The sequence below is a fragment of the Rhinolophus hipposideros genome (genome assembly GCF_964194185.1).
Source record: "Rhinolophus hipposideros genome assembly, chromosome: 19".
In the NCBI taxonomy this organism is placed as follows: domain Eukaryota; kingdom Metazoa; phylum Chordata; class Mammalia; order Chiroptera; family Rhinolophidae; genus Rhinolophus; species Rhinolophus hipposideros.
In genome coordinates this window covers 13,376,133-13,390,641 of record NC_138065.1, presented here as the reverse complement: position 1 = coordinate 13,390,641, position 14,509 = coordinate 13,376,133, and the positions used below count along the sequence as shown (strand labels likewise).

The 14,509-nt window shown below is 57.4% G+C and overlaps 1 protein-coding gene across 4 annotated transcripts in view; it reads left to right on the top strand.

Annotated features, from left to right (window-relative positions):
- Positions 1–792: 792 nt before the first annotated feature.
- Positions 793–14,509, top strand: part of KCNC4 (potassium voltage-gated channel subfamily C member 4) — a 60,555-nt gene continuing 46,838 nt past the window's right edge. For 2 of the 4 annotated variants that reach the window (XM_081026875.1, XM_081026876.1), the window contains exons 1-2: positions 801–2,820; positions 13,351–14,287. In XM_081026875.1, the coding sequence (XP_080883001.1) occupies positions 2,146–2,820; positions 13,351–14,287 (1,612 nt within the window). In that variant the 5' untranslated portion in view covers positions 801–2,145. Of the gene's footprint in view, positions 2,821–13,350; positions 14,288–14,509 lie in introns of all 4 variants that reach the window. The other 2 variants (XM_081026874.1, XM_081026877.1) reach the window with 2 other exon arrangements.

The window sequence follows — 14,509 nt, the reverse complement described above, 5'->3', positions numbered from 1 at the left end:
AAAGTCGATTGGTGCCTAATGTTTTGGACACGGCAGCTTCTCAGTCACTTAGCAAACAAGTTCTCAGAGGCAGGCCCTGTGGGAGCCAACAGTGGGGCCTGGGAGAGCTCAGGGTCAGAAACAGGGAGATGAGACATAAAACAGGCAAAGTCAACTTGCAATGGGTGAAACAACAGTAGAACAAGGAGGTTGAAAGGCAAGTACATGGGCACTTCCTATGCACCGTAGGGCAACGATGAGTCTTGGCTTAACTTGATCTCTCAGGGCCACCCACCCCATACCCAGAACTCCAGTTTCCTGCCACCCAGACCAGGAGACTGCCAGCTCCCCCATTCCTCCGTAGAGACTTCGGTGACTGAAGCATTTGGGGCCTGGTTGGGCCTCCAAGGCACAGGCATCTTGGGCCTGGTTGGGCCTCCAAGGCACAGGACGGGAGCGGGGTGGTGAGGAGGCCTCAACACGGTGTCTGGTGCAGGAGTGGGCAACCTCTTCGCGACACCTTCTCTCAACTCACTTTCTTCCCCCGCCTCCGGTCAGCCGCAATGAAACCGCAGCGAAACCACAACAAAGCGACCAGCTTGGCTGGGAGGGGCGACTGGAGCAGCCAGAAGGGGTGAGCGGAGGTTAGAGGTCAGGGGTCGAGAGCGCTTTAGAGTCACCCGGGCTGCAGTGGGAGGAGCTGCGGGCTCGGCGGAGGCGGGGAGCTGGCAGTGGGGGCTATGGTGGCGGCGCGCAGGGGCGGCGCGCTGGGCTGGGCGCTGGCGGCGAGGGGGTTACGCGCCTCGGCTGGGCGCCGCTCGGCGGAGGGAGGCTGAGATCCGCCGCCGGGGCCCTGCCGCGAGCCGGGTCGGCCGGGTGCCACGCCACGCCCATCCCGCCCCGCTGAGGGCGCGCCCGGGCGAGGTGGGGCCGGGAGGAAAAGGCGCCACCGGACTGTGGCGTCCGCTAGCATCGCCGGAGGGAGACGGTGCGCCCCCTGGGCACCAGCCCACAGGCGCCGAGGTGCCCCTCCCTTTGGCCACCTTTCACCCGCCCCCTGCCGCGAGCCAAGGCCGGCGCCCCGCCCGGAGATGGCCAGACGCGTGGATGGCGTGGCTCCCAGCGCCGCCAGATCGCAGGAGCCCGGCGGCGGGGCGCTACGCTGAGGCTCTCGCTCGGCGCAGCCCGGGAAGCCTGCAGGTGTCCTTGGCCGCCCAGCCACCGCCCGGGAGACTCCTTCGCCGATGCCCAGAGCCCCGCTCCCGCGAGCGGCGTCGCCCCCCAGCCCCGGCGCAGAGCAGGACGCCCCGTCTGAGGCCCCCCCGCCCCAGCGCGGCCCCCGCCGTGCTGCGCCCAGCCTAGCGCCGCTCCCAGCCGCTCCCAAGCCGCGGACGCGAGACCGGAGGCTCCCTCCTGCGGGCACGCTGGTTTTCCTGCCGCCGCCTCGCCCTGCGCAGCCCCGGCCCGCCAGATCGCCGCGCTCCGCTCAGCCCCGCCCGCCATCCGTGCCCTGCGCTGGATTTATGAATGGGGGGAACAGGCCACATGCCGCCACCGCCGCCTCGTGTTGACCGCACGGAGCCTGGGCCAGCGGAGCTCCGGCTGCCGTGAGAGCGTCGGCCCGGCAGCCGCTCCGAGGACTTGTTGCTGCTGCGCTGCCGCCGCCGCCGCCGCGGGGAAGCCGGCTGCTCCCGGGGCTCCGCGCGGTCGGGGAGCCGGAGGGCGGCCCGTGTGAGTGTGAACGCCCTCGCGCCCCGGCCCCTCGCGGTGCTCCCGGACTGTGCGCTTCCTGCTCTTTTTTTTTGGGGGGGGGGCGTGTCCCGGGCCGGAGCGTCTGAGTGTCCAGTACTATCAGGGGACAGTGTGAGTGCTAGCCCTGCCTTCGCCGGCCCCTCGCAGGGGTCCTCGGCTCTCCTTTCCCCCTCTTGCCTCCCTCCCCGGCGCTGCCTGCCCAAACCCCAACCACCTGTGCACCGGAGAAACCCAACTCCTGCTCCGCGCCCCGGGGGGGGGGGGAGGCAGGGACAGAGCCACGCCGCAGAGGGGGCCGCCGCCGCCTCCTGCCTCCTCGTCGTCTCCTCCCCCTCCCCGGTCTGACGCTAACTCCTTGGGAAGGGTGTTTGGAGGGCAGCGGCCGCCCCAAGCCGAAGCCCCGCAGCGCTTCTTATGATCAGCTCGGTGTGTGTCTCCTCCTACCGCGGGCGCAAGTCTGGGAACAAGCCTCCGTCCAAAACATGTCTGAAGGAGGAGATGGCCAAGGGCGAGGCGTCGGAGAAGATCATCATCAACGTGGGCGGCACGCGACATGAGACCTACCGCAGCACCCTGCGCACGCTCCCGGGCACCCGCCTCGCCTGGCTGGCCGATCCCGACGGCGGGGGCCGGCCAGAGTCGGATGGCGGCGGTGCGGGCAGCAGCGGCAGCAGCGGCGGGGGCTGCGAGTTCTTCTTCGACCGGCACCCGGGCGTCTTTGCCTACGTCCTCAACTACTACCGCACAGGCAAGCTGCACTGCCCCGCCGACGTGTGCGGGCCGCTCTTCGAGGAGGAGCTCACCTTCTGGGGCATCGACGAGACCGACGTGGAGCCCTGCTGCTGGATGACCTACCGGCAGCACCGCGACGCCGAGGAGGCGCTGGATATCTTCGAGAGCCCGGACGGAGGTGGCGGTGGCGTAGGGCCGGGCGACGAGGCCGGCGACGATGAGCGGGAGCTGGCCCTGCAGCGCCTGGGGCCCCACGAGGGAGGCGCGGGCCCTGGCGCGGGGTCCGGGGGATGCCGCGGCTGGCAGCCTCGCATGTGGGCGCTCTTTGAGGATCCCTACTCCTCCAGAGCGGCCAGGGTGAGTGGCAGGACCCTGGGTCTCCTTCGGGGTCTGCAAGGGGTTGCATGGAGGTAGTGGGTCGGGGCAGGGAGGAGCCAGGCCAGACAGACTTACCTTTCCACCAATTCCCTCCCGATTCCGCCTGCCTTTCATGGGCCCCCAGGGGAATCACACCCCTCACCCTCTCCCCTGCAGGCCTCATCTGGAGATTGCACTCACTTGATTTACTATTCAGACCTAATCCCCGTTGCCTATTTTGCTGCATCCCCTCCCAGGGAGTGGGGTGCCCTTAGCTGAGCTCTTCCACCCTTTTCTTTCTGCACAGGCCACCTGTCTTCATTTATCCTACGCCCCCATCCCCACCCCCACCCCCAGTCTTCCACAGGGCCAGAGTCCTAGAGAGCTGAAATTAGGGGTCAGGCAAGGTTTAGGGGAAGAAAATGAGAGTGTGTTAAGCACGTACTCTGACAGGCCTTTGCCTTAGCTACTTCCATATGGGCCATCATTTAAATCCTCCCAGTAGTTTAGTGTGCCAGGAACTAGGAGTTTTAAAGAAGGGGACACTGTCTTTGGCCTCTTCTCATAACAGGCCGAGCTGGGACCAGAATACAGGCCTGTCGTCCAGGTTTGGGAGAGGCCTTTTTCAAAGAGATAAGTCAAGATCCTGATCCATGCCATGACCCTAAGCGTTCCTGGACACCTGGGATGTCCTGGCTTCAACCTGGGTGAGGGGAGAGTTAGACAGGAAGGACCTAATGTCTGGGCCCAGCAGGCTCCCACAGCCAGTGTGGCTGCCTAGTGATGAGCCCAGATTTGTTGCCGCTTCTTTTCTTCCTGCTGCAGCACAGCGTGGCTTCCCAGAAAGCCCGGGTTCAGGGGACTGTTTGAAATGGGTGTATGGAGTGGGTGGGTGGCTTAGGTTGATTTAGGCAAGATCTAGTGCCTCCCCCTACTCCCTCCCCAAGTCAATTCAGTTTCCCTGAACCCCCTTAGGGTGGAAGGGAGACATACTTGGGCAGCTAGAAAAACCCCTGAAGGATGGCTTTAGATTCTTTCACAAAGGAGAACTCGAGGGGCTGCTGTCTGATCTCAGAGCTGGCAGCCTGAAGCGTGGCTGGGGTTTGTTTGGGAGACAGGAAAGAGCAACATCAGGTATTGGGTCTGGGGACTTTCTCCTGCTGTGGAAGCTGATCTTTTCACCTCTGGCATCCCAAGGTGTCATAGTAATGAGTCTCAGAGCCCAGCCTCTTTCTACAGCACTTCCTGTGTTGGGCCTCAACCTGGTCGCGGAAGAAAAAGTTCCACTCCCTCCTGCCCCCAGGGGAGGGTAGGAGATTGGGAAATCTGCAGGGCTGCAGGAAGGGGCCAGGCTGGTATTAACTACTAGACCAGGGCAGGGAGGAGGAGTGAGATGTAGCTCGATAGAGATGGGGACAGAGGACAAGCCAGAGAGGCAGGAATGAGATGAGGTGATTAGGGGAGGTAGGCCCTATTTCTGAGCATTCCGGGATCCCTAGGGGCACATATCACCTTCTCAGGTTCTTCCCTCTTGGATTCCAAGGTGCTGTACCATCAGTGACTATTTTCATCTCAACTCACTGAAGAGTGGCCCAGCTAGGGGGCTCTGAGTAAGCTCAGAGCCTGGTCGGCCCCTTGAAGTCCTCCTGAGCCCAAGATTCTTGGCCCTTTTAGGTCGGAGTCACATCTGCCAGGGCATTCCAGTTGAGGTCAGAAGTTTGGGGCCGGGCAGGTGGATCCTTCCCATTGAAACGATGCAGAAACCAGAGACATTCAGAGTCTTGTCAGAGACACAGAACGAATAGCAGAGCCAGCAAACCACCCCTAGTTTCCAGCATTCTGGTTGTTGAGACTGCTGTGCCCAGCTGTATGGGCTTTGGTGGCAGTCATGCCAAAGAGGACTTGTGTCCTGCTAGGCAAGCTTCAGTTGTTCCTGGGACACAAATGAAAATACGTGATGTTTAAAAATTAATAACAACTGCCATTTATTGAGCACTCTATGCAGGTACTTTGCATTAATCCCTAATCCTCCCAATAAATTTGCAGCCAAGGTATTATCCCTATTTAACAGATTGAGGCCGTGGAAGGGTAAACAACTTGCCTGCGATCACACAGCCAGATAGTGGTGGGCTGTGAATCAAAGCCAGGGCTCCCCGACTCCAAAGCCCCTGCTCCTCCCATTATAATATGTTCCTTCCACTAAAGGAGGCTGTTTTCTGGGTGGCAAGGTGGCTCCTTTCTGAGTCTAGCCTGGCAGGTGTTCTGAGGGTCGGTACCTCCTGTGGATGACAGAAAACCCAGGAGCAGACAGTGGCATCAGACGCAAAACTTACTGTCATTCCCCTCCAGGCCTGAGGGTCTGAGGTGCAGGGGTTCCGGGCTGATGCTCCCTACTCTGTCCCCTGGCTGTGTGCATACCCGCCCTGAAGGGACCTGCAGTGCTGTGGGTTTGAGCCCTGACAGAGGGCGGAGGAGCAGCAGTCTGCCCCAGGTGTCTCTTCACACAGCATCTGGTTTGAGTAGTGTGTTATGACAGGAGCAGACCAGATACAAACGGAAAGTGAACTGAGCTGACTCTGGGAGCCTGTTGCCTAGCTACCAGCCTGGCCCGGGGAGCCTTTTAGTTCAGGTAGGGGGTGCTCACCCCTGTTCCCTTAATTGTGGCCAGGCCCCTGGGTGGTGGTGCTGTGGTTCCATTTCTGTGGCCTGACCTGGGAGCTGGTCCTGTCCCCACCTGCCCACTGTCCTCAGTCCCAGGTAAGGTGAGGGCTCAGCAATAGCCAGGGTGGCTTCCCAGACTAGGGGAACCAGTGGTGGTTTTGGCAGCATCCAGAGCTCTAGAATCAGGCCTTCTTCCTTTTCTGAGGGCAGACAGGAGGCCTGGTAAATGAAAGCCCAGGACACTCCCGCTTCTCACCTCTATCCTTCTGCAGAGGTCCCAGGGGCTGGGCTGGCTTTGGCTCAGTTATCAGCCCTCATAAGGATGATGGTCCTCCTTTGGCTAAATCAGTAGCTGAATAGAGTTTTCCCATGACATTTCCCTTCTAAGGAAAGGACGTGACACCCAGGATTCCCATTGCCCTCAGAAGGCAGCTGGAGCTGGGTTTTCACATTGAGTAAACATCTGTTATGTGTCAGGTATTGTCACCTCTGCTTTCTTCTAATATCTTATCTGGCCCACGTGAGGTAAGGATTATTAACCTCAGTTTATAGAATAGGAAACCAAGGCCTGGAGGGGCTTGCTCTAGGTCACACTGGGTGACCACGTTCATGGGAGAACGGATCCAAAGCCAGGTTGTGAATTCATGCCTGTACTTGTACCACTCCCTCAGCCGTCTCCTGTGGCTTCTGCCTGGAGAAGGCTTTTGACTTAGAAGGGCTCAGAGGGGGCACCTCTGCTCTCTTCCTGTCCCTTCCCTTACTTCTCCCTTCTGATTGCAGCTCCTGTCTCTTCACTCCCCAGAATTACTCACATCTGAGCTTGCTCTCTCTTTTTGCTCACTGTCAGACTTTTCATAGGACAGAAAAAAGAAGACTTTATGTCCCCTGATCCCCACAGAGGAATGAAACCAAGGTTTTCTAAGCAGGAAATGCAGAGCTCAGTTTTCTCACCCCTTCTGAAGGTCCCTGGCTTCTCAGCCCAGGAATTGTCTGGTCGGTTCCAGTGTCCGACATCATAGGCTTCAGCATGAGCGCAGGACTCGTTTCTGGGAGAGCCAGAAAGCCAAGCCCAGGCACTCGGTGTCCTGCCTTTCCCAGCCGCCCAGCACGCCCCAGAGCAGCCCCTCTGCCTCCTCAGGAAGCAAGAGGGGTGTCAGGTGGAGAGCAGAAGACGTCCTTCCATCCTGCCTGCCCTGAGGCAGCCTCTCTCTCCTCCTGGGGTGGTTTTATGTTTTTCTCTCTGGATCTAACAGACCAACATTTGCCTTTGAGCATCTTGTCTCTGGATGATGAGGTGTTTCTGTTTGTCACCCTTTGGGGTTGGGTGTAGAGTGGGGGAAGGGATAAAATGCACTTGGACTTTTGAGGAGAGCTGGAGGAAGAGCAGGCAGGAACAGTCAGGCAGCTGGCCTTTAGGGGGTGGGGAGCCGCCAGACCCCTCACTTCGGCCATGTGTCACAGTGTCAGCCCGGGATGCTTGGCACCAGGGCATTCATGCCAGCCTTGTTCCTGGGCAGCCTACCTGCCACAACCTCTGCCCAGCTCCCTGCTGGGGTTTTTATAGCCTGGGTGATGGTTACCCGATCCCTGGCAGGGGTCCCCACCAGGCTATAGATGTGGTCCACCCTGGAGAACCACAGAGTCTGAGAGCCCAGGTACCTGAAAGGGTTCCTGGGTACAGCTTTGTCACCGCTAGCCCCGGTTAAGTGGGGCTAACCGTCTCTCCCCGTGACAGGCTGCCCAGGACCAGGAGAGGGAGCAGGCAGTCACCTTGACTCAAGTCATTCAGAAAACGTGTATTGAGCACTTACTACTTACAACACCTGGAGTCTATAAATACAAAGACGAGTCAGAGGTGCTGCCTATTCCTGAAGAGAGCCAGGGCAGGTAGAGTAGGTGGCAGTCGGGGGGGAAACCAGGTAACCAGAAATAGTAGTGGTAAACAAGATAGATTAGGAGCGGCGCCACAGTATTCAAAAATAAATTTCATTAGGAGGTAAGAGGAGGAAGCGATAAGTCTCATCTCTGTGTGGTATGGGCTTGGGAGGCCGTGTGCAAGGAAGCTTCTATGAGGAAATAGAAGGTAAGCTGGGTAAGGCCTGCAGGATAATGACTTAGCTCCCTTAAGTGATTTTTAGAAGGAGGCAGGTTATAAATAAATAAATTTTCAATGTGGGTAGGGCCAACCATGCAGACTTAGGGAAGAGGGGAACTTCCTGGCCAGGGGCCAGCCCGAGCAGAGATGGGACACAGATGGGCGATATTTGGCTGGATAAATTCTTGGCCAGTGATCTTGGGCTGGACTGAATTCCTTCTGGGGCTGGGACTCATTGGCTCTAGGCAGCTCGGTGGCTCTGAGAGGCCCCATGTGCTGGCTTGGGGGGAGGGGCAGGATTAGGTAGGGGCTGGCTCTGGACACTGGAACCAGAGGGTCCTGGCTCAGGATGGGAGGGGCGGGGCTGGGTTCTGTTCCTAGGGGAGCCTAGGAGAGAGGAGTGGGGTCCCTTGGCTGGGACCAGGGCCTCGGCGCAGGCCCACGCCCAGGAGCCCAGGGACGGCTCGGAGGCGCCTTGTCTGGCAGACTCCCTCTCCTTTCCCGCCTCTCAGCCCCCAGGGCTGCCCACTCCCCAGCACTGCCTGGGCACTGGGCTCTTGTTTCCCCAGAAGGCTCACCTCCTCATCTCATCCCTACAGATCTTCCTCTGCAAATATCTTTGGCTGTGTTCTCAAATTTCTCTTCTCCTACACTTCATCCTTAATATAGGTTTTTGGGCATGAGTCTTCTTATGTTTATCTGTCCATCTGTCTCCTTGCTCCTTCCTCCTTGGACTCCCCTCCCCTGCCCCCGCTGGTTGTATTCAGTTTCCAATGATTGGTGTCTGTCACCTCCCAACCACCCCTCAGCCCAGCCTGTGCCAGATTCCTGAGACACTCTAGGCTCTGGGCTGAGTTTTACAAATATCATTTCTTTTCATCCTCAAAACACCCCCATAGGGTAAGTACTACTCTCATCCCTTCGACACATCAAGCATGCCGTAGCCTCAGGCCTTTGCCTCACCTGTTACCTCTGCCTTTCGAGCTCTTCTGGATTTGCACATAACTCAGCTCCTTCAGTCTCTACGTAGATGTCACCTTGACATTGAGACCTTGCCTGACCACTCTATTTGAGAGAGCTCTCCCATGCTGACATGCCTTCCCCTTTTTGTTTTTCTCCCTGACACTTATACCGTTTGACATTCTATATATTTTACTTTTTAAATTGTTGATAGTCCCTCCACTAGAATGGAAGTAAGGGGCAGGGAATGTTTGTTTTGTCTCCTGCTGTTCCCCAGCACCCAGAACTGTGTCTGGCATGGAGTAGGTGCTCAACTTTCCATTTTATGAACAAAGATCCTAAGGCTCAGAGAGGTTAAAAAACTTGCCTGAGGTCTCTCAGGCAGTCAGTAGCGGAACCCGACTTGCACCCAGAATCGTGTGACTTTACGTTTCCACTAGGACAGTCCTAGGATGAGCTCGGTAAAGTAGGCTGGTCTCGGGGCTGGCCCACCAGCTGAAACACCTGGGTCTGTGTTCAGCTCTCAGCCAGTCAGTGAGAGGCTCAAGGGGAGCCCGAAGCTCGAAGGAGCAGTACAGAGGCTAGGCACCCCCTATCCAGGGTGGTGAGGCCCGCCTGCACCCTCCCAGCTGGCAGGAGAGGAGCTGCTGCTGGCCCAACCAGTCCACACAGGCAGTTTTCTGTATGGGTGGTTTGGACGTCCAGAATTCATGCCCTGTGTCTTCAGGCAATGGAAAGAACTGATGGCTTTGGCTGTGGGAACCAGGGCAAGTCACCTCTCCCCCGGGCCTCAGTTTCCTCATTTGTAAAACAGCAGAAAGTGAATTGAATGGTGTGACCTTTTGAGTCCCTTTCACTTCTAAAATGCAAGAATTTTGTGACCGGACCAGATCTAACTTGCTATCAGAAGCTACATGCAGGGTCCTGGAGGTCCCCACCCCCAACCTCAGCTCTGTCACCATTTATTGAGCACTTACTGTGTGCGAGGCGCTTGCCATGGGGAAGCTCATTGAATCCCACAGTAACACTACTAGGTGGGTCCCCACTTTATGAGAGGAAACACAAAATGCACCATTTACCTGTTGAGTGGCAGAGCCAGGATGACGAACCCAGGCAGTCTGACCCCAGGGCTCCTTAGCGGTCCTTTGCCCTCCATCTTGGCTCTCCTGAGGCCTGGAGAGCTAGGACATCCTGTTTGGTGGGGGGCAAATGGTAAGGAGGCTCTGAGGTGCACGGCCAGCTGTGCAGGATGGTCGGGTGGGGGCTCAACAGGAGGCTCCCCCATGAAAGGCCTTGACTTCTACCAGGTAGTGCTGCTGCGTCTGCCGCCGCCTCCTGCCTGGACCCTTTTTTGTCCTGGGAAGACCCCCAGTGAAGACAGTGTAAGAAAGGAAACAATGTTCCTGCCGCCAGAGGGGAAGGTGGGCCAACTCTCCTGGCTAAGCTTTCCTTGGAGAGCAAGCTCCTGCTTCCCATGCTAACTGGCAAAGCTAGGACGTGCTGTCCCCAGCCCTTACCCCAACCCCCTCTGCTTTGGGGGGGCGGGGGGCTGCACCAGGACTCTGGGTTCCCAGCATCACCGCAGTCACTGGATAGATGCCTCTTCTACCAGCTCATCTCTGGATTGCCAAGGAGAAACCATAAGCTGGAGCCCTTTGCCTGATGCCCACCGCAGCCTGTATTGCCATGACAGCCCATTTCTCAGGGGACGAGGGCCTGGTGAAAGGCCCTCGTTGCAAGCAGGACCACCACTTACAAAATAATTCCATTTGGAGAATAACTTAGAAGAGAAAGGAATAATTTGGGCCCTGAAGGGGACCTGTAACCTTGGCAGCCACCTGGGGCAATATGCCACAGGCCGCGTCCCTGCCTCTATCACAGTTCGGTCTCAGGTCTGCTTGTTTCCTCCGGGAGTGAGGGCTTCCTGGGGCTTGCCTGGCACCTGCTGCCAGCCCTGGAGAGGTCGCAGGAAACTGAGTCCCTACCAGGGTTTCATCAAAGAGGAGGGGGTTGTCCCCACTCATTTGGTTGGAGGGCCAAGTGGAAAAAAAGAGCTCTGAGCTGGGAATCAGGAGACCTGGCCTCAGTTTGATCCTGAGCTAGTCTTTTGCCCTCTTGTGCCCCTGAGAAATGGGCACATGTGGCTACTCTTCACCCGCCCTCCTCTTCTGAGAGGGTAGAGGTGAGGAGCGGAAGTAAATAGATGAGACTGGGACAGTTCTTTGTTTAAAACAAAAAAAAGCAAAAGTGAGTGAACGCTGCAGGAATTCTAGGGGGTGCTCTCTAATGAAGGAGCGATGCTTTGTACCCACTGGGTCTGCGGCAGAAGGACCTGTGGGGCGGCAGGTGATGAAGGCACCAAGGCAGGCTCCTCAGCCCTGCGGGTGCGAGTGGCCCAGACCCCACTGTCCTCCCTTCCCCCTTTTTGTGCCCTCTGCTTAGCCCCTTGGCAGCTCTTTCTGAACTTGTTTTTCCAAGTCACTAATTAACTTCACGCTCAGTTCCCAGGTGGGCCAACTCTCCTGGCTAAGCTTTCCTTGGAGAGAGCAAGCTCCTGCTTCCCATGCTAACTGGCAAAGCTAGGACGTGCTGTCCCCAGCCCTTACCCCAACCCCCTCTGCTTTGGGGGGGCGGGGGGCTGCACTAGGACTCTGGGTTCCCAGCATCACCGCAGTCACTGGATACATGCCTCTCTCTACCAGCTCATCTCTGGATTGCCAAGGAGAAACCATAGGCTGGAGCCCTTTGCCTAATGCCCACCACAGCCTGTATTGCCATGGCAGCCCATTTCTCGGGGGATGAAAAATGAGGCCAGAAAAGGAACTTGAAATTTACCTTCAACGGGAGAAGCAGGCAGGAGAAGCTCCAGGCAAAGTTGTGAAGTGGGGAAAGTGTGTCTGGTCTGCTACCCCTCTTCTGTGTTCTATCTGATCAGCCTGTCTATGTTTAAGGATAAATGAGATAAGTCTTACTTAGGTCCTTATTAGGACAGATGGGTGTCAGTCCTAAGCCATGGGGTGAAATAGCAGTCATCCGGGAGCTGGCTGGGAGCAGTACTGATAATTCAGAGAAGGCTTTCCTGGGCCTGTGAATTGTCCCTGCCCGGGAGGTGTGAAGAGAAGGTACAACCTCTGAAGTTAAGCAGTGCTGAGTTTAAGTGTTTCCACCCCTTCTAGGCTGTGTGACCCTAGGCAAGTATATAAGCAATCGAATGCTCAGCTCCTCCTTCCTAAAATGGAATGATGAGGCATACCTCATAGGGTCACTGGGAAGACTGAAGGTTATAACACACACAGAGTGCCCAATTGTGGCAGGTACAGAATAGGCAGCCGGTGAATGTTCCTTCCCAAAGTTCCCTCCTCAGACTCGCTCCTGCTCTGGAAGCCCTGGAGCTGCTGCTTCTTGCTTCATTTCCCCAGACTCCCCTTGGTGTTTTGTGGTACTGAGAACAAGGTGTGCCCCTCCCCCTCCCAGTGCAGACTCCCAGGCAGGAAAGCATCTCTGAGAGGCATCATTAGACGGGCAATACCACAACCAGGTGGCAGTCAGGATGGGGCAGGCACGGGGATTGCCAAGTGGTCGTAGGGCCATGGTCCCTCACCCACCTATTTAGATTTAGCCCTCTGCTCAGGGAGGAAGCCCACCCCCACCCACCCAGCAAGGGGCAGCAGCATGGGGCGTGGACCACAGCAATGGGTACCTTGACAGTGGTGAATGGCAGCGCATGAATAACAGATGAAGTATCCATAATTGGTGTAATTACACATGCATTTCATTTCCATTCATAATGATTGGACACTTAAACCCAGCCATTCCTCTGCTGAGTGCCGCTGTCATCATTCTAGCCGAGATCTCAGCAGCTGGACCAGCCACTGCCACGTTCTGATCGGAATGGGTGCAGTTTATTTTTCTTTAGAGCTCAGTGTCCCAGGAAATGTCAGTTCTTGGGGAAGGGAGGGGTGGTTATTCTGGGCAGACCACCCTGTTTCCTGCCATGGAGCATATTGTCTTCCTTCAGGCACTTTTCACTGTCTGGGCTGTTGGCTGGGACATCCTAAAGTGAGAGGCCATAAAGAGGGGCTGGGACTTGGGGCTTGAGGAGGGGGTTCCTAGCTGGAGCTTAGTAGGCTCAGCTGGCAGTAAGAGGTCCAGGGCCATTCCCTCCAACCCCCTGCCTTGGGGCATATCCCTTAATGCAGTGGACCTCAAAATTTAATGTGCGTCAGAATTACCTGCAAAGTTTTAAAACGGATTGCTGGCCCCCCCCCCCCCCCCCGCATTTCTCATTCAGTAGGTTTAGGTGGGGCCCAAGAATCTACATTTCTAACGAGTTTGCTGGTCCAGGACCTCACTTTGAGGAACACTCCCTTAAAGTGTAGTTACTCCAAGCTTGCTCTGTGGACAAGCAGCCTACCCTGAGCGCTTGTTAAAAATGCAGAATCCCAGGTCCTGCCATCGACCTCCTGAATCACAATGGCATTTTAACAAGATTCCCCAATGAGTTTTACACCCATGACAGTTTGAGAAGGCTTAAAGCACGACTGGGTTAGAGATGGGCAGAGCTAAGCAGGAAGCAGGGCTGGACAGCCATTGTTAAGTTGCAGCCTGACTTCTGTGCACCGCGAGGAAGATTGGGAAGTATGGCCTTAAAGCACCTAAGGAGATGGATAAAGACCCTGTGAGGAGGGAATTGCAGCCTGTCACCAATGAGCTGACTGCCTCATGTCCCCATCCTCTGCAAGCAGAGGTCCCTGTCCCCGCTGGGCCCACCCATCCCTGTCTGACGGCTGCCCCCACTGTCCACCCCACCACAGGTGGTGGCCTTCGCCTCCCTCTTCTTCATCCTGGTGTCCATCACCACCTTCTGCCTGGAGACGCACGAGGCCTTCAACATCGACCGCAACGTGACGGAGATCCACCGAGTGGGGAACACCACGAGTGTGCGCTTCCGGCGGGAGGTGGAGACGGAGCCCATCCTGACCTACATCGAGGGCGTGTGTGTGCTGTGGTTCACACTGGAGTTCCTGGTGCGCATCGTGTGCTGCCCAGACACGCTGGACTTCGTCAAGAACCTGCTCAACATCATCGACTTCGTGGCCATCCTGCCCTTCTACCTGGAGGTCGGGCTGAGCGGCCTGTCTTCCAAGGCGGCCCGCGACGTGCTGGGCTTCCTGCGGGTGGTCCGCTTCGTGCGTATCCTGCGCATCTTCAAGCTCACGCGCCACTTCGTGGGGCTGCGCGTGCTGGGCCACACGCTGCGCGCCAGCACCAACGAGTTCCTGCTGCTCATCATCTTCCTGGCCCTGGGCGTGCTGATCTTCGCCACCATGATCTACTACGCGGAGCGCATTGGCGCCAGGCCCTCCGACCCACGGGGCAACGACCACACAGACTTCAAGAACATCCCCATCGGCTTCTGGTGGGCCGTGGTCACCATGACGACGCTGGGCTATGGGGACATGTACCCCAAGACGTGGTCAGGCATGCTGGTGGGGGCGCTGTGTGCACTGGCCGGCGTGCTCACCATCGCCATGCCCGTGCCTGTCATCGTCAACAACTTCGGCATGTACTACTCCCTGGCCATGGCCAAGCAGAAGCTGCCCAAGAAACGAAAGAAGCACGTGCCACGGCCGCCCCAGCTCGAGTCGCCCATTTACTGCAAGTCCGAGGAGACATCCCCCCGGGACAGCACCTACAGTGATACCAGCCCCGCTGCCCAGGAAGAGGCTATGGTGGAGAGGAAACGGGCAGGTGAGGCCGGGGGTTGGGAATCTGGGGATTATGCTTCACTGCTCTGGACGGCCCTAAGTGTAACGGGCCTATGTGGGGATAAAGTATTGAGGCCGAATCTCTCCATCTTTTGGTTCTCTGATAGCTTCCTGAAGGGCAGGGTCTGTGGAGTGAGTATCCCGCTGAACTTAGGCTACGGGTGGCAGTCCATGGGGCTGTAAATTAGAAGCCTGGGTTTCTAAT